General features: G+C 45.4%; 1 protein-coding gene across 11 annotated transcripts in view; it reads right to left on the bottom strand.

Moving 5' to 3' along the window:
* The window catches only part of BRMS1 (BRMS1 transcriptional repressor and anoikis regulator), a 350,478-nt gene that overhangs the window by 240,436 nt on the left and 89,158 nt on the right, over positions 1–20,884 (bottom strand). For 6 of the 11 annotated variants that reach the window (XM_086938533.1, XM_086938538.1, XM_086938530.1 and 3 more), the window contains 2 exons: positions 19,393–19,483; positions 14,848–14,975 (listed from right to left, as the gene is read on the bottom strand). In XM_086938533.1, the coding sequence (XP_086794659.1) occupies positions 14,848–14,975; positions 19,393–19,483 (219 nt within the window). Of the gene's footprint in view, positions 1–14,847; positions 14,976–18,494; positions 18,573–19,392; positions 19,484–20,884 lie in introns of all 11 variants that reach the window. The other 5 variants (XM_086938529.1, XM_086938531.1, XM_086938528.1 and 2 more) reach the window with 1 other exon arrangement.

Here is a 20,884-nt window from a genome sequence, read left to right as displayed (position 1 = left end):
TGGTACATTAGATATAGTCTTGTTTATTTAATATATTAAGTTAAGTAGGAGATAATACGTCCTATCCACATCATAACTCCCAGCAACTGCCACCAAAGGAATAGTCTCCTTCCACTTCTAGAACACAGCACACAGGATGATGCTTGACATTCTAAAGGGAAGGCAAGATGTTTTTAACAGGTAATGGGCCCTAACTAAGGGTTTACATAGCTCCTGTTCTTCTCGCTCCACCGACAAGAGATTCTTAGAGTTCAATTTCACCCACAACGCGTCATTGTTCCGAATCTTGTCAGGATCCTCATAGAGCTCTGGCCGTCCTAGTTTAAATAACATACTTTTTACGTACGCCACCCATTTGATTTTTACAGACTTGTCCAGTGCTATAGAATCTCGTAAGATCAAATGATTCAGGGTTAGTTCGGGGTTCAGCCAAGTTTTGAGCCAGCAAAGCAACGGAGCTGTTCTCAATATATCAGTGACATAGCCCATCCCTAAATCCGGATGTATAGCATAATTATGGGCTCGATTGTGGGACGGACAGAAGACTCCTTAAAAATGTGTTTTCCGCTATCTGGATACCAGCCTGATCTTTATATCCCCATATGGCAGATCCATAGGCCGCAATAGCCAAACAATTGGCTTTATAGACCTTTAGGATAGCCTCTATCGGTCTGGCGCCCAGACGCTGCGCAAATCCTAACAGGGATGAGGAAGCTCGTATAACTGCATTCTTTTTGGCTTTTTGTTGTTGGACCCAGGATGACCTGTCATCAAAAAGAACTCCCAAATAAGTAAAGGAGGACACAGAAGAAACCTCCAAACCGTTACAATAAGCAGTCTTTCTAGGTCGATGACCTACTGTCATGGAGTGCGACTTTCCATTATTCACAACCAGATCCAGTGAGATCATCAATGCCCCAAAAGCATCTAAGAGACATTGTAGTCCTACTGCCGTACGGGCCAAAAGAACCGCATCGTCCGAAAAAGGAGGACAGGGACATGGCACCCTCCCACTCGCAGAATGTCCAAAGCAGCCTCTACTAGCGATTTGTCCAGATCATTCACATAAAGAGTGAAGAGCAGGGGTGCCAAAATGCACCCCTGCTGTATGCCCCTGTCCGATTTAAAAGATCTGGTACAGTCGCCAGCCTGGGATAGCCTAACAGAGGCTCTGGGATCTTGATGGAGGTTAGCTAAAAAACAGGGATCAAGTCCCTTGACCAGGTACTAGAGTTTATCAACCATGTTATTTTCATAGACCACTTGACCCTCCATAAGTCCACCAACCAAGGCTTATTCTTACTGATGGAACTGGTTCAAACCTTAAATATAACAAACATTAAAACTCAATGTTTAGTCAGTGCTATATCTTCAATAGAATGAGCCTATTTACAGATAACTAAAATTAACAGGTACGATTGTGATACAGATTTAAGCCAGAGATAGGACCCTAAACATTTATTTAAGCCTTTACATGCTAGACGTTCTTTATAACTGGCTCTAAGATAAATGTTATCCTGTGCTATGGCACTTCAGTAAATTAAAAGAAGGAATCCTCCCAAAATGAATTACAAGTGGTTATGTTCTTCATGGTAAATAACTGCCTGCAGTAAGTCCTCCACCTTGCACAACCAAGCACATGAGTCAACAAGCATTTGCAATGCAATAGGTCTCGCATTAGGAAAGTTTGAGCTATTGGTCTTGCAAATGACAATTTATTTATTTATGTGTTGGTTTTGAAAATAGCTAAATTAATATCTTCCTCATTTTCAATGCCAATAGTGATAACTTTCGCAAATGTGACACCTATAGCATTTGTAATGCAACATGTTTTGTATTTACGTGACTTAGATGTATTGATATTACAAATTACAATGGCTTAATTTTTTTTAAATAATTAATACTTAAATAAAAGTGATTTTAATTTATAATGGCAATAGCTTAAACTTTTGTAAATAACTTTTGTGAAGATTACTTTCAGTGTATTTTATTGTGACGAAAATCCAAGAACAGAAGTGAAATAGTAACATATTTTTGTGACATTTGTAATAAAACTTGAAACATTGAGAGAACATATTTGAACCAGTTGTTGTTGAATGGTTGCGCAGATTGATGCTGGGGTGGCGCTGAGTGGTGCTGAGTGATACTGGGATGGTGCTGGGATGGTGCTGAGTGATGCTGGGGTGGTGCTGAGGTAGTGCTGATTGATGCTGGGGTGGTGCTAAGTGATGCTGGGGTAGTGATGAGTAATGAGTGATGATGTGGTGGTGATGAGTGATGGTGGGGTGGTGCTGAGTGATGCTGGAGTGATGCTGGGGTGGTGCTGAGTGATGCTGTGGTGGTGCTGAGTGATGCTGTGGTGGTGCTGAGTGATGCTGTGGTGGCGCTGAGTGATGCTGTGGTGGCGCTGAGTGGTGCTGTGGTGGCGCTGAGTGGTGCTGTGGTGGCGCTGAGTGGTGCTGTGGTGGCGCTGAGTGGTGCTGTGGTGGCGCTGAGTGATGCTGTGGTGGCGCTGAGTGATGCTGTGGTGGCGCTGAGTGATGCTGTGGTGGCGCTGAGTGATGCTGTGGTGGCGCTGAGTGATGCTGTGGTGGCGCTGAGTGATGCTGTGGTGGCGCTGAGTGATGCTGTGGTGGCGCTGAGTGATGCTGTGGTGGCGCTGAGTGATGCTGTGGTGGCGCTGAGTGATGCTGTGGTGGCGCTGAGTGATGCTGTGGTGGCGCTGAGTGAATCTGTGGTGGCGCTGAGTGATGCTGTGGTGGCGCTGAGTGATGCTGTGGTGGCGCTGAGTGATGCTGTGGTGGCGCTGAGTGATGCTGTGGTGGCGCTGAGTGATGCTGTGGTGGCGCTGAGTGATGCTGTGGTGGCGCTGAGTGATGCTGTGGTGGCGCTGAGTGATGCTGTGGTGGCGCTGAGTGATGCTGTGGTGGCGCTGAGTGATGCTGTGGTGGCGCTGAGTGGCGCTGAGTGGTGCTGTGGTGGTGCTGAGTGATAATGTGGTGGTGCTGTGGTGGTGCCGAGTGGTGCTGTGGTGGTGCTGAGTATTAATGTGGTGGTGCTGAGTGATAATGTGGTGGTGCTGAGTGATGCTGGGGTAGCGCTGAGTGATGCCTGTGGTGATGCAGAGGGCAGAAGGGCACAAAAACAAGGGAAAAATGAGTCTGAGGGCAGAAGGGCACAAAAAACGAGTCTAACAGGGGGCAGAAAGGCACAAAAACGAGTCTAACAGAGGGCAGAAGGGCACAACAAGCATCTCATGTGTAACCCAGTTTGAAACCCCACCTCAGGGATATTATACCGGCCTTTGGGTTTAAGATCCATAACATATTCCAGACAGGCCCTCCTCGTACTCCCAGAATGCAAATGAATGCAGCATTATGTTCCAGATAATTCTGGAGTGTGTAGTTTATTCTTGTGTGCATGGCCATTTAGATTAAAGGCTGGTACCAGGGACTGTAAGGGGAATTGTATAAAAAGTCTGCTTTTTTAAAATACAGTCTCTACAAGGGGAGGGGCATATTATGTTCCCAACATTACTGAGAATATGTTGTGGAATCCACACCCAGATATTTTAAAATATCTATTTGGACCTGCAATTTTAATTACCAATGAGTAGCTAGGGTCACCCTTCAGCATGGGAACACTGATGTATTTGTCCAAAATGACCAAGACTCCTCTTCGGAAAGATCCAGAATTTCCCGAAATTCTAGCAAGCTTTGCTAGGTCCACCTTGGTTACCAGGGTAAGCAAATCATGTTGTCGACATTGTGTAAGATGTGATTGTCAGTGCCTCCCCCTCTCCCAACCTGGAAAAAAATGAAAGGGCTAATCCAACAATCTTGGGAATCTGGGAATGAGTATATATTCACGGAGGAGTACATTGGTTCTGTTGGGTATCACAAGTAGCAAGCTGTTTAATTATTTAGGGTGAAACAAGTTTGGCCCATATGATCTACAAAGTATTACTCAGTCATGGCGCGAGTCAAATGTGCAAGAAATAGTGCTATTGTAATACAAGTGCAGCTCATTTAAAACAGCAGTGGCAGTCAAAGTGACTACAAGGGCATATAATGAATTGCCAATTCAGTTATATGCCTCAAGATGAAATAAACAGGTGGAAGTTAAAACAGTCCAAATTAAGATGTTGATGTGTTGATCCCAACATTATGATTTATAGGGGGTCATTATCAGGATGGTGCCAACAACATTTTAAAATTAGCAACCCTATAAAATAAGAAAGAAGGCATGAGTGAAAGTATTCGGGGGTGTGTGAACTATTGGAGTTGGGTCCAGTTAAGAAGGAGACGTACCTCAAGTATGAAATAAAGGAATACCATAGCCAATTTGTGAAGTTAATGGGGTTTCTGGGTAAGCAAAAATGATAGGGTAATGAAGAGACACAGACAGATAAATTCCAATTATATCAGACTATCCACGGCTTACCGATTCAGGCAATGAATCAGAGTAAATCACTGACTGGCAAGGCCTGAAGAAACAATTAATGGAAAACAATAAGAAGAATAAATGGTTGCTGCAAAGGCTCAATCTAGTTTGAAAGAGAGTTAAACACATTTGGAATCACAAGGCAAAGGAGTGAGACCAGGGGCACATCCACTTAGGGACAGTGGTGTGCAAGAGACCCAGGTTTAAGGAAAAGCAAACAAGAATGAAAATGTAATTAAGGGGTAGCACCAGCAGGAAATTTCACATGCTGGAGAGGCTTAGTAGTGCATAAAAAAGTGAGTCATCACAGAGCAGCCGCTGCCCTTCTTTGGCCTAAGAGAAGAGGATGCATTGGCAGTGCAAAACCTTCACTGTACGAGGAGAAACTTCAGCTTAGAGGCAGGCGTTTAAAAACGGCTACGGCAAGCAGTAATAGGTCACAAAAGTCCTGGCCAACAACAAAGGCTACATTTCAATTGTAATAAAGAAAGGTAATTGAGGAATAGAAACTGCACAAAAAATAAGTATAACAATTGTAAATCATGTTGAAACGTGGATTACTGGCCCCCCGGAGATGGCCTGGCTGCTGATGCGTCCGTGTGCCATCCCTGCCCCGCGGCTCCCTCGTCTAGCAGCATGCTTAGCAGCTGCTCATGCCCCCTGCAGCCCTCCACGCTTTCAATCAATGCCGGCGGCATCGCTCCCAGCAATCTTGTAAACAAGGTCACATGGTTGCTGGGAGTGAATCATGTGTCGCTATCGGGCCATTGCGAATGGTAGAACAGGCAGCTGGAGAAGTTCGTATGCCTCGCTTGCCCGCCTCTGTATCAGCCGTGGCTGGGGTAGAAGGGAAGAGATAGGTGTGCGGCCACCATGAATACTAAGCTTGGCATTCCACTCTTTATAAAAACAAAATACATTTAAAAAGAAAAGCATTTTGCCCGCGAGCACGATAATAAAGTTGCGCGGCCGCCATATGCACATTATAAAACCGAAAGAAAAAAAAAGCGGCCTAGCTCGACCTCTTGTCTAACTTGAAATCTGGCTCTCCACTTGACCCTTGCCCCGCCAAGTGTCTTGCGACCTTGGCGCTTGCTCTCAACCCGATCATCCACCCTATTATCAATTCATCTTTGAGCTCGGGCAAAGTCCCCTTATCTTGGAAGTAGGCCCTAGTCCTTCCTCTTATTAAAAAGCCAAACGCAGATGCCAAATTGCATTCCAACTATAGGCCAATCTCGTTGCTGCCTGCTTTGGCCAAGGTTACGGAAAAGCATGTACATACCACCTTAACCAACTTTCTAGAGGCTAACTCCTTATTACATCAGTCACAGTCCGGGTTTAGATCCAACCTGAGCACAGAAACCGCTTTACTCGAGGTAACCGAGGCTGTGAAGGAAACTCTGGACAGGGGTGGAAAGGCCTTGCTCATCATGCTCGATCTGTCGGCGGCCTTCGACACCGTTCCCCACGACCTTCTCCTAACAAGACTGGGAGATTGGCCTGAGGGGAACGGTGTTCGCATGGTTCCAATCTTTTTTGGCCGACCGCAGACAAACAATCTGGGCCCCCCCTTTCTCCGCCCCTATGCCGCAGCTTGAGGTGGGGGTCCCGCAGGGCTCCGTACTCAGCCCCTCCCTTTTTAACATCTTCCTGCCACCTCTGGCGGCACGGGTGGAGGAGCTAGGGGCTCAGATCGTATCCTATGCGGATGATACACAGCTCCTGTTCACTTGTGACAGGGGCTGTGACTTCGACGGAGCGGCTATCCGGAAGTGTCTGGAGTTTGTGTTTGATTGGTTCGGGAAAAGCGGCCTCAAATGCAACTCAGACAAATCCGAGATATTGTTTTTTGGTTGTCCTGCCGACCCGAGATGGAAGCACTGGTGGCCTTCGGCCATGTTCCCCCCTGCCAGCGATTCCGTTACAGCTAAGAATCTGGGCATGTTGGTCGATAACACCCTTTCCTTCAAAGCCCAGGTTGCTGGCTTGACGGGGAAGTGCTTCGCCATCTTAAGGATGTTGAGAAAGTTTCTGCCGTACCTATATTTGGAGCACAAGAAGATTACGGTGCAGGCCCTGATAGGCTCACGCCTAGACTATGCCAACATCCTTTATCTGGGTCTTCCTGAATATCTGCTGACCCGCCTGCAGATAGTCCAAAATTCAGCAGCCAGGGCAATCTTTGGTCTAACCAGAAGAGCGAGGGCTAGCAACCTCCTTGTTACTCTGCATTGGCTGCCGATTCGTAAGCGCATCTCCTTTAAGACCTTAACCACAGCTTTTAAGGCGCTCCACAATTTTGGCGCTGGCTATCTGCAGAGAAGGGTCAATTTCTATCTTCCATCTAGACCCTTGAGGTCTGCAGCCCAGGCCAATGCCATCGTGCCGGCAGTGAAACGTGTTCGTTGTGGAGGTCGCTCCTTTAGTTACCTCGCCCCCCGTCTTTGGAACACGCTGCCCCTGAAGTTGCGAACATGCTCCAATCTGTCTGTCTTTAGAAAGGGACTTAAGACTTATCTCTTTGCCCTGTAAGTTGTTCTTGTGGATTTTTGGTGCCGCTTTGGCTGCCTTGTTAGTTGCTGGTATTGGTGTGATGATCTATAGCGCCGGGACGCTCTTCGGAGCAGCTGAGCGCTCTACAAAACCCACAGTAACATAACATAACATAACATAACCATGAATACTAAGCTTGGCATTCCACACTTTATAAAAACAAAATACATTTAAAAAGAAAAGCATTTTGCCCGTGAGCACGATAATAAAGTTGCGCGGCCGCCATATGCACGTTATAAAACTGAAAGAAAAAAAAAGCGGCCGAGAAAGGATCCCTTTGAAGTGGCCGTGAAAGTGAAAGCAATTAGGGGGGGGGGGGGGGGGGGGGAGAATTGAGGCCAGCGGGCACTGCGCACGCTGGGGAAGCCTGTGGGAAGGAGGCTGATGGTTTTGATGTGGGGAAATGCGCGTGCTTGTGTTCACGTGAACTGTTTGAAATCCGCCCGATGGTTTGAGAATTTATTTGCCTTCTAGAATTCTCGACTATCCATTCCTTGCGGAAAGGGATAGGCGAGACCTAAAAGTGAACTCCCTTAGACTCTTAAAGCAGAAATACTTGAGCACATCATACACATTTCCTGTACTTGGGGACAGGCTAAGAAGCTCCACTTGTGTGGGAATGAGCAGAGATCAGGTCAGGAGTCTTCCCACTATGTGTGTAGGTATAAAGGTCTGCATCTCCAAAATAGAATCACTGCCACCTCCGCCAGTCTCCCCAGAGCCTACATTGAGTGACTGTGGCCATTATCGATGTACATTGGGGGTTCACTTTGGGCAACCGTCAGCAACGCCTAGCTCTACTCAAGAACAGCAGAGTGGAAACGAAGACTGTTCAGTGGGATCGCAGGTTGTTGAGTAAACAAAGAAAGAACATGGCAGGGCAGAAAAAAAGCAAACAGAACGGGGGCCATAACTTTCCTAAGGCATGCAGAGAGACTTTGTCCCAACAATAACTCACTGTCTTAAATAAACCAGGACATACATCCTACAAAACAAGATGCTGAGCAGGCTTAACCTATTCAAATCACATAAATAAAAACTGATGTACCGGGATTCTAGAGTATGTAATCAAACAGGGCAACAGTCCTGTATCATGTAAATTATCTTTTCTCGATGGTCAGGAATTCCTCATAGCACCCAGTCCATCATTTTGTCTTCTTTTGTTGCCACATAGCTTATGACTAACGGGACCATAGCAGGCAAGCAGTCTAAAACGGCTGACTAACTTAAAAGGCAAAAATTAAGTGAGAAAACAGACGGTACCTGACAGCATTGTTACAGTGCAAAGCAAAGTAAATGTCAACAAAAAAAGGTGACTGCCTTATTAACATGAAACGCCTGAGCTAAAAGACCAATGATTGTTAAAACCTACACCACTGCGACCTGGCAATTTTCAGTTTGCAACCTGGAAATGCTTTTGGCACTACTCAAATACAGAAATAGAAACTCACTCTGAAGTTCATACAGGAGAAGTGTGGCTCACCGGTTAGAGGAGACAGAGTTCAGACCCGGGACCAGGGTTCAATCCCCGACGCGGCAGGGTCATGAGCTCAAAATATCCACGGACTCGACAATTCTCGCCTCGGTGCCTACTCGAATCATGGGCTCACACTCTGCAACTCTGGGCAATAGCTTGCTTAATCTCCACTACAGCCCCACCACGATGGGATGCCTGGCTTTCACCTTGGGGATGCCCAGTAGGGGTTATCTCGCAGGGAAAAGCCAGGACGGGTTCCCAAAGCCAGCGCCTTGAGAGCTTACGGTGAAAGGCGCTATATAAGAACGCATGATTTACGATTTTATTTTTAACTCAAATAAATCACGCAAAGGAGGCAGAGGGTGTTCTACTTGGTCAATAATGTTACTAAAAAGTCAAAGGAACCAGTCACCACTTTTAGAAGTGAAACTAATGTAGATATGCTCCTGAAACGGTTATGCCATGCAAAAACAAGTGATGGACCATTAGCAAAAAAAAATAATAATATATATATAGGAGTCCATATCAAATCCCCAACAGGTGGATAACTTACAACCTCATTCTATGTCTAGGGATGATGTGCTGCACGTAACATACTATATCCAAGTTTGCATCGGGCAGATGAATAATTAACAATACCATGTTTTAAGAAATTATTCCCTAAAGATTATAAACTTGTAAACACATGACTCCTAAATAGACTAAAGTTATCCCTTTAATTGTTTAAACACCACCTTAATGGTACTCCATGACTTGCCTTTCATGCGGTCTGCTGGCGCTAGCAGAGGCATTGCAATGTCACAAATCAACTGTGATAAGTTATTAGAGTTGCTATGTCATTTTCGCATTACTGGTGGACAGTATTGTCATTAATTGGTCTGTAATAAAAAAGAAGCACATTTTATAAATCTATTACATCATCTTCTAATCAGACGCAAACACCTTCCAATCCCCAACTATACTGTGACGAATGGCACTAACCGTCAATTTGTTATGCTTCAAAAGATCCTTCTGCTCATGCAAATCAACCACCAAGTGAGGTTGATTTGGCCCGAACTGCAACATGTCTGGAGTGTCACAATACTACCTAAGCCAAAATTCTGAGACGCAACAATGGTAGAATTACGCAACCAAATGGAGGTCGAAGATGTGCAAACACAACAAGATGATGGACGGAGTGCTGAAACTTTCCAACCACTCATCCCCAGTCATAGATCTGGTTTTAATCCATCATTCTTTTGCTCACTATGCCACCTCAATTTGGACCCAGACATATGCAAACCAGCCTTGACCCTGCTCCTCATGGGACCAGGCCAGCCCGAACTGCCAGGCCAGGTCCTCCCTGTACCAGACACAAGCATCCTGGGACAGATGTCAGGGTATCGCCCTTCACGAGCCAGGCTATCTGGAATCCAGTGGCTAGGTTTAAATTGGTATAGCATGGGGAGCAACAAAACTATGGATTTAGTCCCAGATCTCTGTACTGGGGTGAATGTTTGACATTGTTCAGCATTCTGTCTATCAATTGTTCTTTTTAGAGATGTGCAGAAAACAGATAATCTAACTTTAAATCCCGCCCTACTCACTCAGGGCGAGGGCCAAAATAAAATGTAAAGTTCCCTTAAATTGAATCTGTTGGTACAAATCAAACAAAACTCTCTGAGCAGTCAAAGCACAAACAATCCAACTACCAAGGTAAAAGCAGCAAAAGTAAGGTGTAGAAATATAAAGGATTTCCCAGAATCTTTCTAAAGTTCAACACAATCTTGTTGCCCTAAGTTGTCAGTGGGCAGGGGGCGGGGACTTGTTCTTTCTGGTTTGTGTCTTTGTTGCAGCAGCGGCTGGATTTGATAGCGGGATGGGTGGAGTCAGGGGGACTCTGTGGGACCTCATGCTTTGATGATAGCGGGTGATATAGGTTGCTGACTTGCAATGTCAGAGGTTTAGGCTCCTACACGAAACGGTACAGGGTTTTTACCTTTCTGAAATGCCATGGGATTGGGTACCCTGGATGGACAACAGATAGATGCATTGAATGAATACACTCCGAATGCCGAATGTAGCTGAGCCTTGTTAGGTCGAGCCTACAGCAGCGCATGCGAAATTTAGTAAGGGGCCTTTTGGAAGTTCGACCCTGGCCTAAAGCTTGCATGCATGTGGCCTAATGCTTGCATTCGCGTGAACGTGCACAGCTGCCAGCTTTCTGCGTTCGAGGCGCCATCTGCAATGTGTGTTTTGCCGGCGCGCGTGCACTCCCTCACCCCTCCCACTTCCCACTTGCTTTCTCACACAGGCTGCTCTGCGGTTCCCAGAGAGTCGCTTAAAAGTGCAGGAGGAGGCAGGGGTGGCGGCTTCCCCGCCCCTCTGAAGTCAGCGTGACATCGCATAAACCGAGCCGCATCTCTGGTATGTCACTCTTGTGGGATCTGAAGGCTTCCCACTGATGGCCCTTTTGTTTGTTCCCCCATAAAGTGGCCTGTCAGCTTCTTTGGCACTGTAAAAGAAACGGATTTCTAACAATGAGCTGTTTTAATTTGACTTCATCAGAAGACTTCAAAAAATTTTGTGTTCAAGTTAAAATATCATGGTTGCCAAATCAAGCAGTCGTTACATGCATCCAGAATCACATGATGATCACATATTGTCGAGCCTATGCCGAGATTTCAACGCTGCCCAGTTCTAAAGGCGGCAACTCTAATCATTTCCCCACATTTTCTACTTTCTTGTTTCTCCGATGTCTCATACAGCGTTCACACTTATTCTATGACCCTCTCCCGGCGCCCTCCTACTCTCTCCCACACCCATCTGTCCTCTTGTCCACTCGACCACACCAGCTCTTCCCAGGACGGCAATTACAGGCTCACTCACAGCAGGGAAGTCAGGCGGCCAAAATTAGATGACGTGCTTCAGGTCCTCCCATGGAAGCCCCAGGAGTTAAGCTCAGTTCAGCTGGGGGCAGCGCTTGCACTTCGGCCACTCTCCCCAGGGCTCCTGGCACCTCTCGCACTGTAATTTCCCCACAGGGGTTCGCCATACGACTTCTGCTCACCTCAAGCCACAGCAAATTCCCAGGCCAGTTGTCTCTGCAGGTCCCGGGACACATGGGCGCACGATAATGGCCGTGGACCTGGGGGAGCTGCTGGTCCCCACATGCCCCTCATGCGCGTGCCCAAAACCGGAGACCGCGTCTACTGCTCCGAGTGTGCCTACTCCTATGACTTTCCTGTGAGCGCACGAGGTCCTGCTCAGGCAGCACGCGTGGAGCACTTCCCCCTTAGTACAGCCCTCTGTGCTCACCACACATTGCATGCCTCTGGACAGCTTACCCTCCGTTCCTACACGTGAGTTTAGGGTCCTATGCTGGACCCTTCTCAAGGCAGGGGACTGTCACTCCTTTTGTGAGCTCTAACCTGCGCACACAGCAGCGCCCCTTTAGGGCATATAGTCTTCTGTATACATACAGGGTGTACCCCCTCCCACTTATACATTCCCTCTAATTGTAGCTCCTGGTTTGCATCTGTGAACGAGGCCAGGCCTGATCTTCCGCACCCCACCCTCACTAATTGTTTACAGACCACGTGTCCCAAGGCCCTTTGCTAGACTGCAGCCTAACGTAAAAGTGGCCCTTTAAATTAATTGAGCACGAAAGGATGCAGAGTGAAACATCTACTTAACACAAGAATTGGGTCAAAAGGTACGGTACACCAAGGAAGGCAGGCAGGCTGGCTCTGATAAGTTTGTCCGGTGGAGCTCTGGAGAGGTGTCAGAATGAGCGGTTTTCGTTCTGAATATGCTTTGGAATTTGAGGTTGAGAGCACTTTCAACTGATGTTTTTAACTACAGTCGTTTAAAGGCATAGCATGGCTCTCATTGCATGCTAGTTGTGTCTCTTTCCTTAAAACTGTTGTTTACACCTTATCCCAGATTCCTACAAAAACTAGTAATTCATACACTTCTGTTGTTGAGGCAAGTTTGACTCAAATACGCTGAATTAAAACGAGTTTCTCTTCCTCTTAACTTCCTAAAAAGTGTTCTGTCGTAGGTTTTTCTGCCTTCGTTATGTTTTTGCTTTTTAAAGCCTACCACTTAAGACAAAGTATGAATGCAAATAGCTTTTTTGTGTCTTACCCTGCCACAGACGCTTTTCAGGCAAGCTGTACACTTGGCATGTGTTTTGCTTGCCATGTGGTTCAATTTTTTTGGCTTAGTTGGCTTTTAAGCTGTCCCGAATGGCTAGGCTTTAATTCAAATACTGAACAGCCTGCGATATTCCATAATTGTGTCAGAAAACAGATTAATTGATTGACCATGTGAGCGAGTCTGTTTTTTGATGCACAGTACGTTTACTTTGTTGTAGGTGCTTCCGTGACCAAATGTTATAGGGGAAAGGAAACCGGGATTGGAGGGAAGCACAGAAGCGAACCCTTAGTGAATAATCTGAACCTGTTTCACGTGCATGTATGCATTTCCAGAAATATATTTGGTCCAGTGCTGTGTTTAGGAGCTAGAAAAAGAAAAATATTTTTTAGTTGTGACTTAGCGGTCTGGCGTTTTCCAGGCATGTGGGAAGACAGGTTATTTATATCCACCCACTTCAGCTCTCATGTGTTACCCACCGACAATGCCCCATGTCTTGATAGCCTTCTAAGAGAGATTTGAATCTTCACTGTTCTGTCGGAATCTCGTGTCCTCTCGGAATATGGCTGCCCACCTGGCTGTCCACAGCACAGATGGATAATACAACAGCCCCCCCCCCACTGAGACTTAGAAAGACCTGTGGGTTTATCACCCTGCGATCTGCCTTCTTAAAGGTCTGTAATGCCCAGTGTCAGCCTGTTGGGTCTCTCAAACAGACCTTTGAATAAAACACACCCTTGAGTCGCGTGTTTCACCCCTATAATGTCTGTAAATCCACATTAATCTCTCCTAGACAGGTCTGTAATAACCCATCCATCCTGCAGGCCAAGGATGGGTGGAGGAATTCAGCTCACCTGTAGCTGGCTGGTGCTAGCATGCTCACAATTGATGCATATGATTACTGTGAGCTCTTTTGAGCCCCAGCTCCCTTCAGGCCAAGGTTGGTCATTGTAGCGGTATACCGGTGAGACAGATCCTTGTTTCCAGTGTTTCCTGAGCTAGTTTATCCTGGATTCCTGAGCTATAACTATTTCTTGTACCTGAATTAGCACTGCCTGCAGTGCTACCTTGTTTCCTGAGTTCCTGAGCTATAGTTATTCTGTGTTCCTGTTCCTGGGCTTCAGCTATTTCTTGTTCCTGGTTTGCACTGCTTGCAGTGCTCTCTTGACTCCATGGTTCCTGAGCTGTAGCTATTTCCTGTTTCACTGAACTAGCATTGCCTGCAGTGCTACCTTGACTCCTTAATCTTTAGTAATTCCCTGTTAATTAATTAATTGCGGGTTTTTAACGCGCTAGAATCGACTCCCGAAGGAGTATCTCTGCGCAATAGACCGCTGGGGAACCTGTCCTGGCTTTCCCTGTGAGATGGTCCCTACTGGGTATCTCCAAGGTGAAACCAGGCATCCCCGGCGTATGTGGGGGGCCGTTGTGGAGATGAGGCAAGCAATGCCCAGAGTTGCCGAGTGTGATCCCTGGTTAGAGTGGGCACCGAGGTGAGAATTATCGAGTCAGCTGACCCTGGTCCACGACCCTGCTGCGTCAGGAATTGAACCCTGGTCCCGGGCCTTTCTCTGTTCCCGGGTCTGCCGCCTCTAACCAGTGAGCCACACCACTCCTGAACCAGCACCGTCTGCAGTGCTACCTTGACTACTGAGCCTTAGCCCAATTCGTGTTCACTTTCAGTGCTGAGCAACACTCACATTTCCCAGTCCACCAGCCCAACTAACTTCACACTAGTAGGTATCCTTTATGTAGACAAAAGTTTCCTAATGTTAAGCAGTACTGTGTTCTTCTCTATCCTAAGAGATTACTAATTCAAGGTGCATATGTGAATGCAATATAGTAACCATAAGAGATAGCAAGGCAACACAATATAAAAAAACTCAAAAAAATAAAACAAGGAGGAAAACAGTTTAACTGCCAGGTCTATAACTTCCAAGATGGCACTTCAAAGAAGCATTCTAAAAGCAAACCTGCACATCTAGTAAATATAAAGCGTTCTTAAAAACAAATAAAGAATAGCCAGATTTTTCCTGCCATGCTCTCCTTTCATATAAGGAGATTAAAGCAATTTAAACAGTGGAGTGATAAGTATCTGAAAACTGAAGAATAAGAGTGGATACACACACCGACCTTTATTTTCAACCTACTGAGCAATCAGGGACCCATACATGTAACAATTCACTCTTCCACAAACCTAATCCCTGTCTGAGAATCTCATTTGCCCAACTTACCAGCCACCTCAATGCGGATCTTCATATTTTTCTGAAGCACAGCCAGAGGGTCAATGTACTCTGCAGCCTTTCCAGCCGCTACTTCTTCAAGTTTAGCTTTCACCTGCTGTAATCTTTCCTTAAATAGCCTGAAAATAGGAGAAAATGTTTGGTGATTGACTTCATGAGGACTCTCCACAAATTAGTCAACTCTTCAAAGCATTGCTGTCATTCCCATCCTCTGTGCAAGTTGCCTCCATTCCTAGCTGTGTCCCTCATCTTGCCATAGACTGTGTTTATGACATTTCCAAATTCTCTGTACAGCATTGTCCTCTACACTTGCTATCCCCTAAGAAGGGCACCACCTCACTGTAAACCACAAATAGAAGCACAAGTTTCAATATGAACTTTGCAATGCTTTCAAAACCACCTTGAAAAGTCTATTTTACCTCCCAACAGCATAGAGCTTTCGTTTAAGTATTATAACTAAACTTCTCTTCCTAGTCCCCTACAGGGTATTTCTTAGCTAGTTGTAACTTCCTTTCTTAGGTGCCCAATAAGTCCCCTTACTCACAAATGACACGATGATGTCTGTGACACTTGAAAATGCCAATAAAAATGTTTAATATCAAGTCCCCTTACTCACTATCAGTTAAATACCCCATCACAACCTTTAGGAGTTCTCTTTCTTGCGTTCAATTGCTCTCTCCAACCCACACACCAGCCCTTTTCTACTTTTCTCCACCACCTCATTCCCTTCCCAACCTCTTTAATGAGGCCTTTCTGTTTCTTACCATTAGTTGCACTTTTCCCCATTTGTTCCCTCATTGGCTCATTCACTCTTTCAATAATTTGGCATCAGCCTTTAATGTGACCTTTTATAATGACCTTCCCTGAAGCTTGGTGCAGCCAGCTAATATTCTCCAGTGAGAACTTCCTCCCAATTTCTAAAATGACAAGGACTCACACTCAATTCTCTTCGGAGATGGTCTCCGTCCCCATCTTGCCATACTTTCCCTAGGAGGCTCTTATCCCCATAATAGAATCACCCATCATATTGCTCTGCCCCTTTCCCTTCTCTTCCATGATGTGGCACTACAATTCTGCCCACTGACACTGCAATCCATTCTGATATGCAAAGTGTTTTCCTTCTTCCCCTTCGAGTTCCGCCCTCACTTCTTTTCAGCCTCAAAACTCGAGTTCCCTCATCACTCTAAACACTGGAAAGGTCTGAAGGGACAGAGAAAGGATTAAGGATTCACATTTTGCAAACAAAGGAACAGAGAGGAATGTGGCAATCATAGAAGTGCCAGCAGGTCCTCAGTCGCAAGGCAATGTACGGAACCACCTTCGAACGAAAAGAAATGCAGAATACCATTAAACCAGTGGCTTACATAAATTGTAGCACACTGTATTCCCCAGCGTGGCATCCTATTCTCCAGTGCAATAACAATGAGACATCCCTCAGTTTTCAAAGGGACAAATAAAGGGTTTGGTTGAGAGAGAGTGGTGCCTCCGAAGCATCTACATTTCCGAATGGATTTTAATATTGTACCTCACAGTCAGCTAAGATGGTAAACTTGTAATGGTGATAGTTGGTTAATGATTTATGAAGTGGCTTAGAGACAGGAGGCAAAAGCAAGTAATAACTTGGGGACATGGTTTATATCATTACACAGCACCTGCAGAGTACATTAGTGGACACAGGCTCTAGCAATCTTGCTGCTTGCTCAGGCGTAGTGCTGTAACTAGTAAGACTCTGAAGCACTACCGCTTAAAAGCAATGGTTTTATTAGTGTACTTGAATCGTCTATCTTGTCCCTGGCCAGCAAGCAAGGGGAGAAAGAACTCTGCTATTGGTTTAAGTAGTGGTCTTTTAAATAAACACTTCTTGACAAGATCATTATGAAGGAGCCCCCATTTAACCGCAAAAGTCTATTGATGACACCTTGCTCAGCCTTCACATCATGGAGGAGAACAATCTAAGAAAATATTGTTGTCAACAATGCCCTTCTCATAACAAAGAACAGCAGTCGCCATCTGGTAAGCCTTGACCTTTCACTAGCACTCGATATTATAAATCAACAGCCCTTATTGAACATCCTGATAATTGTTGTGGGATTCACTGACTGCTTATATTGCAGTGGTTCTCCTCCATCATCTGCAATTTGCAATACTTGCTTCCAATGCAACCCACCAGACATGATAGCATGTGACCAACGAAGTACAGCAAGGAACAATCCTCTCTTCAATTTTAGTCGTCGACATTGATCCTCTAAAAGCACTTTTAGCCACCCACTACATCCATATCGGTCAGGACACCTATGACACCAAAAAGCCAAAAAAAAGTGATCAAAAGCGATTCTAACATCTCATCAGTTACACGCATTGCCCGACTGAATACATCCTCTGTCAAGCACCTATCTTAAATTGAATCTGAACAACACAGAATTGATCCATGTCACACACCGCACTGACAAAGTCCCAAACTAGGTTTTGTAAGCTTCATAATTAAAAAATGACCTCTCCTTTAAAAACCCACATCACAGAGAAGATACTAACTGCATAGCATGAAATCTCACCCCAGCATAAATCAAACGAGAACTCCCTACATCATACAACAAATCCACCATCCACGACAATGACAACTCCGTTCTTGCAGATGTCCAGTACAACCACCTGACTTCAGTGGTCAGCTGTCTCCACTTTACACCAGTCCAAAAGTCTAAATAAATGAAGATACATCACCACAATAGGTAAGGGAATGTGACTGGCTAACCCACCCCCAGCATGATCTTCAAACCCAGCTCCATCATGCTCCTTCCATGTGCTCATTTTATGAACTTGCTTTATTAAGGGGAACAAAGCATGCTGACTTTTCAACCAATGGAGTGCCTCCCTGGGGACAATGGTGAAGGCCCTACTTTTTTGCATGGTTCAGCACAGCCAAAGGCTCTAATAAATATGAGGAATCCATTAGTATAGGTCAGAGTCAAGTTGTTTGTAACGTCAGATAAACACAGAGGTGGTGGGTAGGAAGATCGAACCCTCAGGACCGCCAAGAGTTGCGGTGGGGTGCAACAAACCAAATGTCAATCACAGAGAGGACTGCAGGAAAGAAGAGAGAAAATAAATGCATTACAAAAAAGAAAAACATATTTATAGTGATAGGAGAATGAGGCTTCTAAAAATGAAGGTTATGTTTAATGGAGAAGGAAGGTCAGAACTACAAAATTAGCTATTTTTTCACAGAGGTGATGTATTGAACAATCTGTCAGGAGAAGAACAGAATAAAATACAGAACACAGAGGAGCAACAGATTTGTGAAAGAAACAAAGCAGGAGGCCACCTAATACTTGCATATTAACACAGGATGGAACAGGCTACTGCAGCCCGGATTCACTGTCAACTTCTAAACTTCTCTATTTCCTCAACCTTGCATTCACACTAGGGCCCCTTAAGCTGAGGACTTTCCCAAAGACTTATTTCAATGTACTTTTAAGAACGGTCATTTACCTGCCAATTTCCTAGGTCAACTTATATGGGCAGCCTCTTTCCCCCTCGCCAAACAGCCCCTTACTTAGGTTTTCAATAGCACTTTTACCCCCTCCTCCTCCCTTGCTGCAATTCCAAGAACCCCTTCTGTCAGAAACAGTCCATTTCCTTACCCACTTACACGGAGACGCCACGTCCTGTCCCGCGACGTGGAGGCACCTCGGGCGAGCCGAGGGAGGCGTCTACAAGGTCTGTGGGGAGAACCAGAGGTAGTCTGGACCCTTGGGGGAGTTCATGCACAGCATGGTAGGTTTTCATACAGATTCCCAATACTTCCCCAATGAATAACTTGCAGCAAAACGTTTGGGCTGCCATCCAAATTCCATCACTCTCATCACTCTAGAGGGTGAAACTACTAGGGGGTTTACTGAGTTGCATAAACACCCATGCAAAAACAGTCAGCAGACCCCACCCGCCAAAGGCTAATGAACGTTGTCAAATAGCAACAAGTGCCTGGTAATGCCACTGATGCCAGTAGAAACTGCTGCACTCTCAAGGAATCTATGTGGACTATGTTGAACAAGAAAGGTCCAACTGCCTCCACCCACCCATACATCCCCTTTTATCAGATTTCCTCCCCTAGGCCTAGAGATCCCAGCTGACAGAAGTCTCAATCATCCAAAGAGCACTGTCACAGAGCCACAGCTCTGGCCTCAAAGTCAGACCGCAAATCAGAATCCTTAGCCCAAGGAGATAAAGTGACATATCAGAGATTAAAGCATGCAAATGCCAAAGAAAATGTAACAAAGGTAAAGTCGCTCTTGTAAAGGTTAGCAAAGGGCTGAGAAAGTTAATGGATCTGGTCACTGGTGAACAAACGCAGTCAGTAACCTTGAAGCATGCATTTAATTAAAGGAGTCAAAGCCCTGCCTTCTCCCCATATGGAGATGGCATCCTATTCTGTCATCATACTGTCACAGTCTGCTCGCCACTTCTAAGCAACTTCAGTTTGGTACAGCAACACTCGCCTCGCCCACCCAATCTCTCAAATCCAGAGGTTGCACTACTTACTTGTCCTTCAGTTCCGCAAACTGCTTCTCCAGATCAGACATCTCATCTAAGCACTCGGTCCGCCTCCTTTCACAGTCCTCATCATCCATTTCTGCAGAAAGGAAAATGGTGGTCACTTCAAGCGTTTCAATCTATAGTACTATACATTAAAAAATGACTTTCCTTATGTGTCAAGTCCACCTTAACCTCTTCCATGCTCATGACGTGCTCAGCTCGTCATGAGGCAAGGCTGAGCTGCACTCATGACGAGCTGAGCTCGTCATGACCGTTGGAACGTTCGCACACGGGGATAATTACCCCGCTGTGCTGAACGTTCGAAAAACAGGTGTGGTTGTGACGAGCTCCGCTCGTCATGAGTGCAGTTGCACTGTGCCTCATGATGAGCTGAGCTGGTCACAAGCACAGCAGCACCACGCGCGGCCCCCGCACGACGGGGGGGTGGTTCAATCAGACCGGATTTCCTAAATAAAAAAAGTGCATTTAAACCCTTGTACCTAATCTTTACAATAACTATGCAGCTCAAAGAAAGCAACCACCAATATGTTGTTTGTTTCTAGATTTCTGGCATGAACGATTAAAATATCCAGTTTGATGAGCACAGATCTTCACCGTTATCTTTTTCGTAAGAGGCTACTTTAATATCTCACAATAGTGGTATTACTGCGGAGAGGACTTCAGAATGTATTCTAAGTAACAAAAAGCTTTTATATATCTAAGAAGGCTTTTCACTTGCTATTATGAAATAAAATGTACATACAATAATCCGGTATTTGTAAAGCGCGAACAATTACCCGTAAGGGTCAAGGCGCTGTGAGCCGTCGGGAAGATTAAGCGAGCTATTGCCCAGAGTCACATGGTGCTGGGCTAACCTTCCCGCCGGTGATCGAACCTTGAGCCCCGGTGTTCCGGAGTCAGCTGCCCTGGCCGCTGCGCTACACCTCTTCCAGACTACACGTTCCAAGCTGTCCAAATTCACAAGGTGCAAAAACTGCATCTTATGTTTTTTTTGTTTTTATTCTTGCCACTTGGAAACTTCCATGTGTACATTTGAGGCAATATACATTTCACATAATGGTGTCAATATACAGACCTATAGAAGAAAGTACATGTACATTTCCCATCTTCACAAAATGGCTTTACTATACTCCACAAAGACTGCATACCTTTCTTCAATCCAGCTTCTAGATCAGCACTGACTAAAGTGATTGATGTTTTACAGCTGATGAGGTTAGATGAAGAGTCGTGCTATGTTATGAGGTTCAGAGTGATTTTGGTTTTAAAGGGGAGACAGTCTTCCTCTTGTGTGCCGGCATCAGTCCTCTCAACTCGATTCCTCTGCAGGCAGCCATGCTGCGGCTTGATAATAACAATAATTGGACTGCACTCCAATTCTGGCACAATACAACCGAATATGAATTGTAACAGCAATGTTGGAAGAGAAAATGACCACACCTCTAGTTTAGATCTTTTTTGTCTCACTTAGAGCAATCTG

This window comes from Lissotriton vulgaris, chromosome 9 (genome assembly GCF_964263255.1).
Source record: "Lissotriton vulgaris chromosome 9, aLisVul1.2, whole genome shotgun sequence".
Classification (NCBI taxonomy): Eukaryota; Metazoa; Chordata; class Amphibia; order Caudata; family Salamandridae; genus Lissotriton; species Lissotriton vulgaris.
Note: the sequence above shows the minus strand (reverse complement) of the source record. Positions and strands in the feature narration are given on the sequence as shown.